The sequence below is a fragment of the Urocitellus parryii genome, chromosome 1 (assembly GCF_045843805.1).
Source record: "Urocitellus parryii isolate mUroPar1 chromosome 1, mUroPar1.hap1, whole genome shotgun sequence".
NCBI lineage: Eukaryota > Metazoa > Chordata > Mammalia > Rodentia > Sciuridae > Urocitellus > Urocitellus parryii.
This window is the reverse complement of record NC_135531.1, coordinates 224,802,060-224,816,773: the sequence shown is the minus strand read 5'-3', so window position 1 is coordinate 224,816,773 and position 14,714 is coordinate 224,802,060. Positions and strand designations below refer to the sequence as shown.

At 37.6% G+C, this 14,714-nt stretch overlaps 1 protein-coding gene across 1 annotated transcript in view; it reads left to right on the top strand.

The window, feature by feature from the left end:
- Positions 1-14,361, top strand: part of Slc25a12 (solute carrier family 25 member 12) — an 84,207-nt gene extending 69,846 nt beyond the window's left edge. The window contains exons 14-18 of the mRNA XM_026389513.2: positions 6,979-7,119; positions 9,020-9,158; positions 11,998-12,156; positions 12,259-12,349; positions 14,135-14,361. Coding sequence (XP_026245298.1) covers positions 6,979-7,119; positions 9,020-9,158; positions 11,998-12,156; positions 12,259-12,349; positions 14,135-14,336 — 732 coding nt within the window. The 3' untranslated portion in view covers positions 14,337-14,361. The remainder of the gene's footprint in view (positions 1-6,978; positions 7,120-9,019; positions 9,159-11,997; positions 12,157-12,258; positions 12,350-14,134) is intronic.
- The last annotated feature ends 353 nt before the right edge of the window (positions 14,362-14,714 follow it).

Below are 14,714 nucleotides of genomic sequence, written 5' to 3'. Positions count from 1 at the left end.
TTGTTTGTATGTGGTGCTGAGGATCGAACTCGGGCTGCACGCATGCCAGGCGAGCACACTACCGCTTGAATCACATCCCCAACCCTTCTTGTATCTTTTTTGTGAAGTATTTGTTTAAGTCTTTTGCCTACTTTTTTTAATGTTATTCATATTTGTTATTGATTTATAGTTCTTTATACATCATGGATATGGTTTTTGTCAGATACATGTGTACATGTGTTATATTTTTCATAGTCTCTGACTGATTACATTATTATTTTTCTTCATGGTGTTTGGAGTAGTTTTTTTTTTTTTTAAGAAAATTTGACTATATATAGTTTCTTGGATGTATCCAGAAACTTATTTGGGAATAAATTTAAATGTCTTTCCAAATTGACAAAACCAAGTTTAAAACTCTAAATGGGCTGACCTGTAAGTTAAGATTTCTCTGGTAAGTACCTGTTATTTTTTGTTAAAAACTAACCACAGGTCAGTTTACTATTCACCTGACTGATTTACCTCCTTCAGAGTGTGTTTACTTCTGAGTAGATGGAAATGATAAAACCCCAAATGTATTTATTGCTAGCAAAGGGCTAAAGTAATCTCATGTTGCAGATAAAGTTCCGCAGCCATGTGCAAACATACTTCATAGAGGACACATCCTTTCTTTTGTGTCTTGTTTTTAATCTACATAGTGCCTTCACCTTAGTTAGCACTCCAAATCCCTATGAAATAGATAGGTCAGTTGTTGGGATCCCAAGGAAACCAAGAATTGGATTGGCTTATGATTATTTAGGTCAACAGGCTTCCAAACCCAGAATCTTTCCACTGTTCCAAGTTTCTTCTTTTTAGTTTATGGATGTGTGCACATGTGTGGGCACACACACATGCCCTCTCCCCATATAGGTGCAGCAGAAATCTTACTTGTTAATTGGAGCATTTAGCAATCTTTGTGGCCAGAATCTGTAGCTACCCAGTTCCCTAACTGAAGATGTCTATTTGCATCTTCCTCTATAAGCTGATCTTGTGCATCTTTAAATTGCTCCTCTGTCTCCCATCTCCAGGGGTATCTGTATGGTTCCAACTTTATGCCTACATACTTAACGTGAATATGTAAACGTATGCTCACAAGTTAAAAGTGTTGTATGATAGGTACACAGGGATTTTGATACCTCTTTTATTAGCCTGTTCTGGCAGCTATAACAAAATCCCTTAGACTGGGTACTTCATAATATAAATTTATTGTTCATAATTCTGGGAAGCTCAAGATCAAGGTGCCAGCAGATTTCCAGGGTGATAATGGTGCCTTGTTGCTGTACCCTCACATGGAGGAAGGGACAAGATATTTACCTTCAACCTCTTCTATAAAGGTTACCAAGCCCATTCATGAGGACAGAAGTCCCAAGATTTAATCATGTCCCGTAGGTCCTACTCTTGATACTGTCACCCTGGGGAATAGGTTCTAAACTATGAATTTGGGGGGAATACCAACATTGAGACCATAGCACTTCCTTTACCCTAGATGTAAATATGTATAGTTTTATATCACAACAGCCAGCTGTATTTTATCACTTAGCAATGAACATTGCAGTTTGTTCTTTTTAAACTAGTACTATCTTAGACTATTTTAGAAAGAACTATTTCCTATTACTTAATGAAAGTAAGAATGTTTGGTTGATGGTCTATAGGACAGAGTTACTGTTGCTGTTTCTCTTGAGTCAGTGCTAGTGACAGCTCATTTGGGAACACTTATTGATTTGTTCTGGGTATTTAAAATACACATATTTTGGGGGCTGTGGATGTAGCTCAGTGGTAGAATGTTCAATTAGTATGCACAATACCCTGGGTTCAATCCACAGTACTACCGAAACAAAACAAAACCCCCACATATTTTGTACATCTGCTTGAGTAACTGCATGGCCTTAAATAAATTGAAGTTAGATTTTTTAGTGAGGGAAGTTTTTATAGTGAGTTCCATGATAAGATATTTTGTGGTTGGAGGGAAAGGGTTCTAAACTATAGAGACAAGAGATCAAAGAAAGCCAGAAGCAAGGGACTTGGATAAACAGGGCCCAGTCTATACTCTTTGTGGACCCTGCCCCTGGGGTAGGATTGTGAGGGCAGAAGGTTGAACTGGCCAAATCCTCAGGTTGAACAGCCTCAGCCTCGGGCACATTGGAGGCCAGTGACACTTTAATATCACATCCTTTCCCCACTAACTTTTCCTGCTAACTTTAGTTGGTTTATTTTCTCATTAAAAAATGGTGTGACATAAGATTAAATGTACATTCTTTCCATTTTTGTCACATAATGGTGACCCTTATTCTAAATGGGATTTATTCCCCTTTGTCTTTTCAATTCAGTTTTAGAACAACTACAACAAAATGACAGTACTGAAAAATAAAAGTGTATAAGTATGTTTCAATATTAGTGTTTCCATTTCTTTAAGAAAAATAAGTAGCAGATCTATACCCCCCTCTTCTGCCCCCACGTCAGGGATGAAACCCAGGGCCTTATGCATGCTACTCAAACATTCCTCTAGTAAGCTGTGCTCCCAGCCCCTTAAGCAGCAGATTTGCTGAGGAAAACTTACGGATTACAGGGTTAGAAGCTGAATTTGGTGATGAGGTGAGTGAAAAAATTCACCAAAGATATGGCATGTTATGTAATGTAAATCATCAGAAGCAGCAAGATGTCAAATCTGGCAATGTCCATTTAAATCTATATAGTTGTGTATTGTGAATGGTTTATTATAAACCACCCACAATATACACAATATACATCTTTGTTTGTTTTTTGTTTTGCTGTGCTGGGAATTGGAACCAGGGCCTAAGGCCTAACAGGCAAGAAGATCTTTACCACTAAGCTACATTCCCAGTAGCCCTGACTCCCATTACTTTTTTACATTTAAAAAATTTTGAAACAGAATCTCACTAAATTGTACAGGCTGGCCTTATATTTGTGATTCTCCTGTCTTAGCTTCCCAAGTAGCTGGCATTACAGCTATGTGCCACCATGCCTGGCTAAATTTTATGTATCTTGATGTCTATTATTTCCAATAATTAGCTATATTTGGTTAGTTTTTTTTAGTGTGTGTTTGTGTGTGTATGCTTTTTAAAGTTTGAATCCACAGATGACTAATGTCAACCAGCTAAAAAATAGATTTAAACTATAAAAATTATCAAATTTGCTGTGAGGAGGAATGTATGAAGGAGGACTTAGTCTGTAAAGAAACCCAAGACTGGTTCTCTCTGTTCTCATTTTTGAGTAGTTTATACATTCATATTATTTGAGAATTTAAAAAGTGCAACAAGGTATGCTATTAAATTTTTTTCTTCCAGTTCTTCAGTTTCTCTTTCTAATATACAACTAATGTTTTAATCTTTAACTCACTTTGATTTTGGTAAACTTAAGTAAAATATTTTGACATATTTGTGATCAAATGTGTAGCTAATATTTTTCATTCTGTTTATGTAATTTGTCATGATTTAATGGCAACTTGCATTGCTTTATTAAAAGTATATAATTTGCTTCTATTTAACTGTTTTCTATTGAGCATTTGAATTTTTTCAGTTCAATTTTGTTCTTATTAAAATCAGCAAACAAACTGGGTTTGTGGCTCAGTGGTAGAGCACTTGCCTATCATCCGTGAGCACCCATCCTCCTATACCCCCTACCCCCTCACACACACACACACACACACACACACACACACACACACACTAAATAAATACATATGCACTTACATAATAAAAATAAAATTGCAAACAAATTGGCATGGTGGTGCATAACTGTTATCCCAGCTATTTGGGAAATTGAGGCAGGAAATTGCAAGCTTCAGACCAGCCTGGACAACTTCATGAAACAGTCTCAAAATAAAGATGTCTGGAATATAGCTCAGTGGTACAGTGCCCCTGAGTTCAATTCCCAGCACAACAAAACAAAATATTAGCAAACATCATATTTGTATAAATACAGGTACTATTTTTTTCATTGAAAATTTACAATGTTCATGAAATTCTATACATTAAATGTATAATTTGTAAACAGTGCTTTTTTCCTTTGAAAAGTTGTTATTCTCTTAATGCTATCACTTAAAATTAGCAGAGTTTTAGAATAGAGGAAATGTATTTGTTTCTTAGAGGGAGAAGATTCAGTTGAAGCGTATGATAACATCATAATCTTATGTTGCTTAGTTACTTACCAGTATAATAAACTAATTCAGATTTTATTGCCCCCCCCCCTATCTCCAGTTTAATATGTTTAAGATAGTGGTCAACATCAAAGTTTTTAAAAGGACAGTGCATATTTGCCCTTTAAATGATATAAACATCCAAAGTTTTAGACATATAGCAGTCGTCAGTCTAAACTATTATTTATTTATTTAGTCTAAATTTATTCAGTGTTCCTGGATAGTATTTACTTACATGTTTCTAGGCTTATCATAAGGTTTTTTAAAAATGTTTACTGGTTTTTAAATATATACAAACTACATAATTGCTGGAAGTTTTGCTCTTTCTAGTACAGTAGAATAAGTAGGTAAGAAATAAACTATAGTCGTATGCCTTGCTATAATGTGTCATCGTTTCATTGTTTGTATGTTCCCTTGCCAGGTTAGGTATGTTTATAAATGCATATCAGTTTAGTTTTGTGTTCATGTCCAATACATTTTTGTATCTTACTGTAAGGTAACTAACTTTTAAAACATATAACAATTAAGGGGAATGTATTTGAAAATGTTGTCACCTCCTCTCTATTGTACTGTTTTAGTAGAATTTTAGTAGATAGTTTGTTATTTGTACAGATGGAAAGAAATATGAAGAATTGTTAAAGAAGAACAAATCTTAATAAACTGGCATTTTTTTCCAAAAGTGGCCATGGTAGAAGGGAGGTGGGATGAGAGGGAACTTGGAGTTGGGGAGTGCAGATTGTACTTCTCCTGCTCTGCCTGATATTATAATTTACTAATAATTAAAAGCATGAAAGAACTTTGTATTTATTTAAACAAAATGTTCACATATAACACTTAGCACCTAGGGCTGACACTGTCTGATGGTAGCAAATTTGGGGGATTATGATTAAAATTTGTAGTCCTGTTCTATTCTTCTTTTTTTTAAAAAATCTGCTTGGAATATAAAACACATTTCCCAAAGATAGTCTTTGCAACAATTATTTAAACAAAAGATATCAGGGAAGTAGTAAACTTTTCCAATTGGTTTGATCTTTAATACTAGCTACAGGAGTAATTACTTGGATTATCATTTTAACATAATTTTTTCCCTCAGCAATCCTTTTGAAAGTATTGTTTGCTTAGATTCAAACATTGATATGCTCCCTTCTGCCTGCAGTGCAACAGATTAAAAGAGAGAAATGCAGGCATATCAACATATAAAACTGGGTCAGTACATTGTTGGGGGACCTGTGTGCCAGTGGTCTGAATTGCTTTGAGTCGGGGAGTTACAGGAAACAGTGTTCCTATTGAGAGTGTGTGCAAGTGTGCGCTCAAATCGCTGCATTCCTTATTTGGTAGACAAAAGAGGGATTTAGGCCCTGGGGAATCCAGGAAAGAGGAAAGGATCTAGTGTCAGTGTTGGCAGTTGTGGATTATGACAAGAGGAAATGGTCAAAGTTGGAACTTGTGTAACTGTGGGGTTTTGTAGCCCCAGAGTGGTTTGGAAAATGCGCCAAGCAACACAACATTGCTGCTCTTTGGAAAGGGTTGTGGGTTTTACATAAATGAGCAGGACTATTGTTGTGAAGTTAAAGCATGGATATGCTATTGAGGTTGCCTGTGCAGTTTTTTGGGTATTGTTTGTAGCATTTTGATACCCATGGAATCACGGTGCCCCCAATGAGGCACACATTTCATATTTCACATGGTACATGCATTGCAGTTGTTATGATTACTTAATGATTATATGAATATGATTATGAATATTGTATGAATAGAGTTATGATTATATATATAATGTAAACAACCACAGTTTAAGATGACAGTGTATAAATTGGATTTTTTTACTTCATGGAAAGAGATAATATATATTTTATTTATTTTTATGTATCCATAGCTACACATCTTTTCTTTCTTACAGATGTCAAAAAGGAGTTAGTAGTATTTATTTTAAACATTCTTTGTTTTCTTTACTAGTTAACAAATTTCAGATGCAAATACGCTATGATTATCCAAATTCAAATCTTTTATCACTCACCACTAAGAGTATGGAATGTGGCTTTGATCTGAGGGTGTTGTACTCATGGTAACTAGATAGATGTTCCATTTCTTAGCTCTTCATACAAGAGTTTTTCTGGTTTTGTCTGAAATGATACCGAAATTTATCTTTCTAAATTTCCTCCTTTTGTGTGGGATAGCTAGCTATCTGTGTATCTGTCTTAGAGTTCTCTCAGGCTCATCTATTTTAGAATTTGAATCGGAGCCTTCCCTCTCTCTAACTTGAGATACTTCTGAGGGGCCAAAGTGTTGTTAATTGTTCTACAATCCAAGGAAGTAGAAGCAAGTGGCTAGGCTAAGGGAATGCTTTCTAAGAAACATTATAGATCTGGGTTATAGCTCCAGTATATAAAAGATACCAGTCTTTTGTCATATTTTCCCCTTTCACTGGGGAGGTACCCTACTGCCACATCTGCCTTCACATTTGTTTTCCAAACTAGGCTTATTAGTTTTGCTATTTTTAATATGGCTGGGTTTATCTTGGTTAAGATTGGTCTGAGGAACAATCTTGACATTTTAAATAGAAACAAACCCAGACATAGGTTGGCCTGTGACAGGGACCATCTCTCAGAGCATTAGATAAAGCGTCAGCTAAAGCATCCTTCTCCAATGAATAAGAAGGAGGTGTAAAGGTGTGTGTGTGAGAGAGAGGTGGCGGGGAGGGAGGAAGGGAGAGAAGGAGAAATGGAAGTTTCCTAGTTTTTTCTTATTTACATCGACACTCTGGCTCTGATGTGGAATTGCCTCTGTCTCTTCTCCTTTGCCTGCAGGCTGGGGGTTCTCAAGTCATCTTTACAAACCCACTGGAGATAGTGAAGATTCGCCTGCAGGTGGCCGGAGAGATCACCACAGGACCCAGAGTCAGTGCCCTGAATGTGCTACGGGACTTGGGACTTTTTGGTCTGTATAAGGTGGGTTGATTCCCTTGGGCTAGCTCAGCAAAGAAGTTGTAATGTACTCAGTATAAGTGTGAAAGAATGTGAAAACCAGACTTCGTCCCCACTAGTTTGAAAAGCAATCTTGTCCAGCAGGGTGGTCCATGGAGTAGAAAATCAAACAAAAAGAAAAAATCAGGACGCTGCTATTAAAGGCAGTGGGATACACAAGCACATTCTCCTGTTGTCATCTGCAGCTTTTGTGAAGCCTCTGGCAGGGAGGCCTGCACTGCAGACCTGCTGGCTTCAGGCTCTCAGCCTTTAATTCCATGGGGGCTTGGGAAGTTTCTTTGGTATTCTCTTTGCTGGGGGTTTAGAACTTCAAAATAGTCTTTATTTTGAATCTGAGTTATCTCTATTGTTATCCTCCCAATAGGAGCTTCTCTTTGTCTTAATAATTTGACCACAGTCAAACAGTAGTAGAGTTTGGTAGGATTCAGATCTTTAAGAAGTTAAGTGGTAGGATTTGTCAATAATGAATTCCATTTAAAAAAAAAAAAAGTGTACTATACTTTAGCAAAATGCCAGTCAACAGATCCTTCCCTGCAGGTATACTTACTCCCATCATTACAGATCAGATGTAATGGAGCAGAAGCTATTATTTTTCTTAAACAAGGAAGAGTATTTCTTTCCATTCCTTTGCCTCGTATAAGGGGGAATACATAAATTTAGCCACTCTAGGCAATTGTGTTTCCACAGCATCCGATTTATTTATAGATCCATCATTGCAGGAATGTGTAAATTTGCTTCAGTAGCTGAAAATTAGAAATTAGACATTCTCTAGATTAGAATCACACAGCTACAGGGTTCTCTGGAGACCAGCAAACAATGATGCTTATCTTGAGAGAGTTTTTGCACACTTTGCTCCTCCCTGTCCACCTCTAATTTCCATCCTTTTTAGAATTCCCTTTCAGAGCTGAATTTATGAATATTTTTTCTCTGTGTATTATCCTTTAGAGTCCTTGAATTTTTTTTTTTTTTTTTTTTTTTTTTTTCTGTTTTGCTTGCCTTTTCCTTAGGAGCAAGTGCTGGATTGCTGTGGACAAAGTTGAGAAAGGTGGTCATTGTGACCTTAGTCACTGGGACAAGCTATCACTTTTTCTACTCTCATGGAAACCTCCTGCTAAAATATTTGTCTGGGTTTCCCCTAGTCCACTTCTAGTTAGCACATTGATAATAAAGTGGGAAAAATTCCTTAGAATAGTTACTCTTACCCCTGCCTATGTAGCCTTTTACCTTGCATGGAAAGAACTCTTAAACTGATAGAGATCAAATTGATAATTTGATAGTCTTTTTGGGCTATCTTTGCTAATTATTTAGGAATTAAGCTAGTAATCTTGAAATTTAAAGTCTAAACCCTCCCCTACAACTCTGCCCTCAACTTTCTTCCCCTTCCAAAGCCAAATAAAACAAGCAACCTGGAGGTTTGAGAATTAAATTTTTATGAATCTCAAAAAATTGAATGTAATTAAATGATATAACTTTTCAGTTATGCCAACATTAATAAGTTATAAAGATTTCTAGAGCCCTATGCTTGTAATTAATATTGTACTATATGCTCATAAATTTAAGAGGGTAGATCTCATCCTGTGTATTTTTACCACAACAAAAATCAAATTGATGGATTAAAAAAAATCTGAATCTAAATTAGAAATACCAGAAAATTCTTGTTTGTGAGAATACTATCATTGCCCAGTTATTAGGTCTACTCCATTAAGTTCTGTGCTTACATTCATCTCTCCCACCCCCATTTCCCTTCCACATCAGTTCTAATACTGTTTGAGGGACACCTCAGGCTGAAAGCCCTCTGGATCCCATTTGAGCATTCACACCCTGTTTACACACTGTTTTGTACTATTTCCTGACTCTGTGACAGGGTGCCAAAGCGTGTTTCCTCCGAGACATTCCCTTCTCTGCAATCTATTTTCCTGTTTATGCTCATTGCAAACTACTTCTGGCTGATGAAAATGGACACGTGAAAGGTTTAAATCTCCTTGCAGCTGGAGCCATGGCAGGTAACTACAGAGTATTTTAACCCAAAGAATTCTCCTCCCATTGTCTTTGAGAAGTACAGAATCTCTATGTACTTTCCCCCTTTCTTTTTAGAAAAGTTATTGTTTGTATCTGACTTAGTTAAATATGATTGCCTTTTCTCCTTTGTGGGATGTGCTGTAATTCTGATGAGAGTTAATTACATTTGCATAATGTGGATAAACAGCTTAATGCAGCTTAGCAACTTGGAGCCAAATTAGATCTGCCCATCTAAATTGGGCTTTCATCATTAACATGTTTCTTAGTCTCCCTCTCCCCTGAAACCTTGGGTGCCACCAAGCTAAGCATTAAGATGGAAAAGTTCTCATCAAATCAGCTGCTTTGTTACACCCCATGCTGATGCACAGGTCTTGCATGCCCTTACTTCCTAGCACTATATATTGGAGTTTATGTGATTTGGCCTAAAATTGAGTTCTCTTTGTGAAGCTGTCCCTATTCTTCCTGACATTGATTTTCATCAAGATCCTTAACTTTTTGTCTCTTGTCTTTTCTTTTTTTGTACCAGGGATTGAACCCAGGGGCACTTAACCACTGAGCCACATTTCCAGCCCTTTCTTATGTTTTATTTTGAAATAGGGTTTCACTAAGTTGCTTAGGGCCTTGCAAAATTGCTGAGGCTGCCTTTGAACTTGGGATCTTCCTGCCTGTGCTTCCTCAGTTGCTGGGATTTTTCTTTTGTTCATAGTTGTTTCTGTGTTTTATAATCTGTACTAGGCTAAGTGCTGCTTCAGGATAGGAGTTTCATTCTGTTCATCTTTGCCTTCTATATAGCCAACATAGTAATAATAATAGGAGCTCAATAAGTGTCAGTGGAATGAATGAAAATTTTCATCTAGTATAAAATACCAAAGTAGGCACAGAAGAGATTCCATTTGAAAGAAGAGTCTAAGACCTTTTCTTCTGATCTCACAGGTACAGCCTTACTTTTTTTTTTTGTACTGGTGATTGAACCCAACAGTATTTAACTAATAAGCTATATCCCCATTCCTTTTTATTTTTTGTTTTGAGACAGAGCCCTGCTAAATTGCTGAGGCTGGCTTTGAACTTGATATTCTCTTGTGTCAGCCTCCTGAGCCACTGGTATTACAGGTGTGCATCACTGTGCCTGGCTAGCCTTATTCTTGAGTTAGGAAGGAGCTAACTTGGAACAGAAGGGAGAACCAGGCATCCTTGGCTGTACCAACACTCAAGAAATGACAGAGGAAGGAAAGGTCATGTATTTATTTTCCATATAGCCAGCAATAAGCCATTATAGAGCTCCATGTGGCTCTGACCAGCTGGGCTCAGGTACCCTGTTTGGTTCTCAGGTGCCGGGTTTATTCTTTTCTGGTGGCTTTGGCTATAAAGCAGGATAGCCTGAGCATGTCCAGAATTATGGTGTGCCCAGTGTGTTCTGAGAGTGTGGAGCTGGACATGTTGTTATTCTTGCCTATAATGGCAGAGGATAGCTTATGATGATTTAGAAACTCCCTCTGGGAGTTTTGAGCCATAATTTTGGGTTCAGCAAATCCCTTTCCTTTGCCATTAGTAATTTTTGGTTAGTTGAACGTTAAAAGTTAGCTCAGTCTTGGCACTGAAGTGTTCATCGGGTTCCTTTCTTATATGCGCCAATCTCCCCTTCTTAAATGGGGGCCAGCATTTTCCCTCTAAGTTTTTCCTTGTACTTTCCAATCAGCAGGAAAAAACAGGCAGAGAACATTCTGATCATGGACAGGAATTTACCAGTGGTTGATTGAACTAAGTAAACATATTCCAAGTCAGCACCATCTTCTTGCCCATAGACATTTGAAGTGTTTTCAGAATGAGATATGATTTTTTCTAATTTTTACCAATAAAGCTTTGCTGGCGGGCAGTGAGAACATTTGGAATCCTGTCTCCTAAAGGAGGCAGTTTACCTAGTTTCATGTGAATAGGGTGCACCTGTGTGGAGGTATTTGCATCGTTCCTTAATTGAGCCCCCACTAGGCCACCCATTCCATCTGCCTAGTGATGATATAGTAATATTTAGGCCAAATTTGATTTCTTCCCCTTGGGGAACGTTATATAGCTCCTGTGTCCTGTTTTGTTTTATAAGTAAAAAGTGTGGTTGTGAAATCCGTCTTGTGTGTCCTGCTGCTGATCAATCTCAGTATGACTCCAGGGAGCTCAGGCATAGGAGATAGATAAAAAGCCTTTTGATGATCAGCTCCCCTGTTGTTCCTTAACTGGTCACCTGGCCTCCTTTTGCTCCAGTTGTAATAATTCCTGTCATGTAAGTCTGTCTGAAAAGAGTTATTCAACTCTCAAGTTAGCTGGAGACTCTCAAGTTAGCTCACCCTCCAATAGGTGAGTCAGTGCTTATTAGTATCGCAATTTACCTCATACAGTACAGTTGACAAGATTCAGCAAAAAACACCACAGTTGGGTGTCAGATACATTCAGCAGCTCGTTAAATTGACATTATCCTTATATTTTGTACATAAAATGATCACATTTGAGGAAAAAGGAGATAAAATAATTGAAACTGAAAGGGAACACTTGGGAATCATCCTGTTACTATTGTTGCATTTTTTTCTTTTCACAGTTCTTTAGGATCATGCAATGTACAATGATTTTCTTCATTCAGAAAGAAAAAGTATTTTTCCTGGATTATACAGTAGCAGCTAATAGGTTCCTAGACGTCCCTTTTTCTATTAGTGCCTAGACATCTACTTAAGGAGCTTTGAGTTCCCCATACATGGTTAAAGTTGCAGATTGTATGGTTTAGATGTCAGCAGTATTTCTGTCCTTTTATGCATGAGTTAAATATGTCTCTCCTGAAAGGTGTGCCTGCTGCTTCTCTGGTGACCCCTGCTGATGTCATCAAGACAAGACTGCAAGTGGCTGCCCGTGCTGGCCAGACAACATACAGTGGTGTCATTGACTGTTTCAGAAAGATACTTCGGGAAGAAGGGCCCTCAGCGTTTTGGAAAGGGACTGCAGGTAGAACAGCTAATTGGCTTTAGTGCCTTGTCCCCTGTTACTCAGTGGTTGTCTTTGCCACAGATGTTATGGTTTTAAGCCTACCCCACTCCTCTTTTTCAGCTCGAGTGTTTCGATCGTCTCCCCAGTTTGGGGTTACTTTGGTCACCTACGAACTTCTTCAGCGGTGGTTTTACATTGATTTTGGAGGCCTGTAAGTGCAGCTGCTCAACTATTTTACAAAGAAATCACCAAAACCAAAACAAATGTTTGTTCTGTTTACAAAGACATTTTGGAATTCAGAAAACCAGTAAGGAAGAAATTGTTAAGACCGATGCATTTTATTTATTTATTTTTAATATCTTTAATTTTATGTATTTATTTGTATGTGGTCTTTAGGATCAAACCCAGGGCCTCAGGCATGTGAGGCAAGTGCTCTACCACTGAGCCACAATACCAGCCCCACATTTTATTTTTTTACTTTTTAATTTTTGAGTGTTAGGAATTGAACTTGGGGGCACTCAACCACTGAGCCACATCCCTAGCCCTATTTTGTATTTTATTTAGAGACAGGGTCTCACTGAGTTGCTTAGTGCCTCACTTTTGCTGAGGCTGGCTTTGAATTCGTAGTCCTCCTGCTTCAGCCTCCCAAGCCATGCCACTGCACCCAGCTAGACCAATGCATTTTAAATAGTCAGCTTAAAAAGCTTCAGTGTTAAGAGGTAAGACCTTGGCAGAATGATGTAATGCACATAATAATCAGCTATTTGGGGAAAGTTTAGGGAGGCAGCAAATGAAAATGCTTTGTGAATGATCGTCTGTTTTTGTGTAAGCAAGTTTGGAACTTTATGGAGTTAGGTCCTTCAATGTGAATTGTATTATATGGCCTTTCCAGCAGAAGTGATATAAATGTGTACTATTAACACTTTTGTGAATTTTCTGCCAAATACCCAAGCCCTTTTGCACCTCTAAAATTTCATATTCACCATTATTTATTATTAGATAGTTATAGGTCTTCCTAGAGCTAATATATTGTCAACCTGCCCCTGTCCCCTAGCAGGTTCAAAAAGAGGTTATGCCTGTGGGTGTAATCATTGGTAGGATATAGGCAAAAAAATTGGGACACTTGAAGCTTACCCTGGGGAGAAGACCAGTTACTTGCTACATTTGCTGGGTGGGGAAGTTTTGTCCAAAAGCAAGCAATTATCAGCTTTTCAACAGAAGACCAAATACTGTTTCTGAATGCTCATAGCAAACTGTGAACCTGACTCTTCCTCAGAGGTTAAGTAGGGAATTAGCTGATGAACCAGGAAGTGGAGGGACCCAGACAAAAAAGAATAACAACCTTCAAATTATATCATACAAATATTAAGATTCTATGAAATCATAGAAAAGCCTGAATCTTAAAAAGAACTGGCTGTTTCTCATTAACTTTTTGACATTTATGAGCTACTATTAAGCTACTATTTTAAACTATGTCAAAATAAAGAAAAATGTATGCTTTTATGATTAGTTTCACATATGCTTACTGTAGAAAAAAAATTTAGGAAATGAAAAAATAGAAAAGAGAAAAAAATCTATAATTCTACTTTCTGGGGTTTTAATACTTGGGTGTATTTTCTTCTGTTTTTTTTTTTGTCATCTATTTATATATTTATATAAGCATTGAAATTGAGACCATTCTCTTCAAATATGTGCATGTAGAGCTTCCAAAGTGCTATAAATCATGGCTAATGCAACATAGATGACATGGAAATGGTAGATGACATGGAAATGGTTGAAACAAACAAACTTCTTGGCATGTGGGTCAGACTGAAAATGTTCACTTTTAGCCACCCTTGTCAATCTTTTTTTTTTTTTTTTTTTTTTTTTGTGGTACCAGGGATTGAACCCAGGGCCTTGTGCATGTGAGGCAGGCACTCTACCAACTGAACTATATCCTTAGCCCCACCCTTATCAATCTTGAGCACACTAACCATTGACTTTTTCCTGTCAACAGCAAACCTTCTGGCTCAGAACCAACACCTAAGTCCCGCATCGCAGACCTTCCTCCTGCCAATCCTGATCACATTGGTGGATACAGACTTGCCACAGCCACTATTGCTGGAATTGAAAACAAGTTTGGCCTTTATCTCCCCAAATTTAAGTCTCCTACTGTTGCAGTGGTTCAGCCAAAGGCAGCAGTGGTAACAGCTCAGTGATGAGACACTGTCAAGAATGGCAAAATGGCACCCGAAAAAAGAGGCCTAGGAGAGCAGCCCTGTAGTGTATCCAGTCAGCTGCATGGTGCTGACTGAGCTGGGAAATCAAACTATTCTTTCTATATGATATATATATACATATATTTGTTTATAAAGTAATCATCTGCCCAGGGAAAAACCACAATACAGTTATAAGCGTTAGTCTTATGTGTTGACATGTTTTCTAAGCCTTGGCATGAATTAGTGTTTTAGACTCTGCTTTGCACAGCTTGTACTTACAGTGACTGTACATATTGTACATCTTTGTACAGAGACATCTTGGCACCTCATCCCAACAAATCACATTTATAGAAATGTAATGCAGTTCTGAGTGGCTTG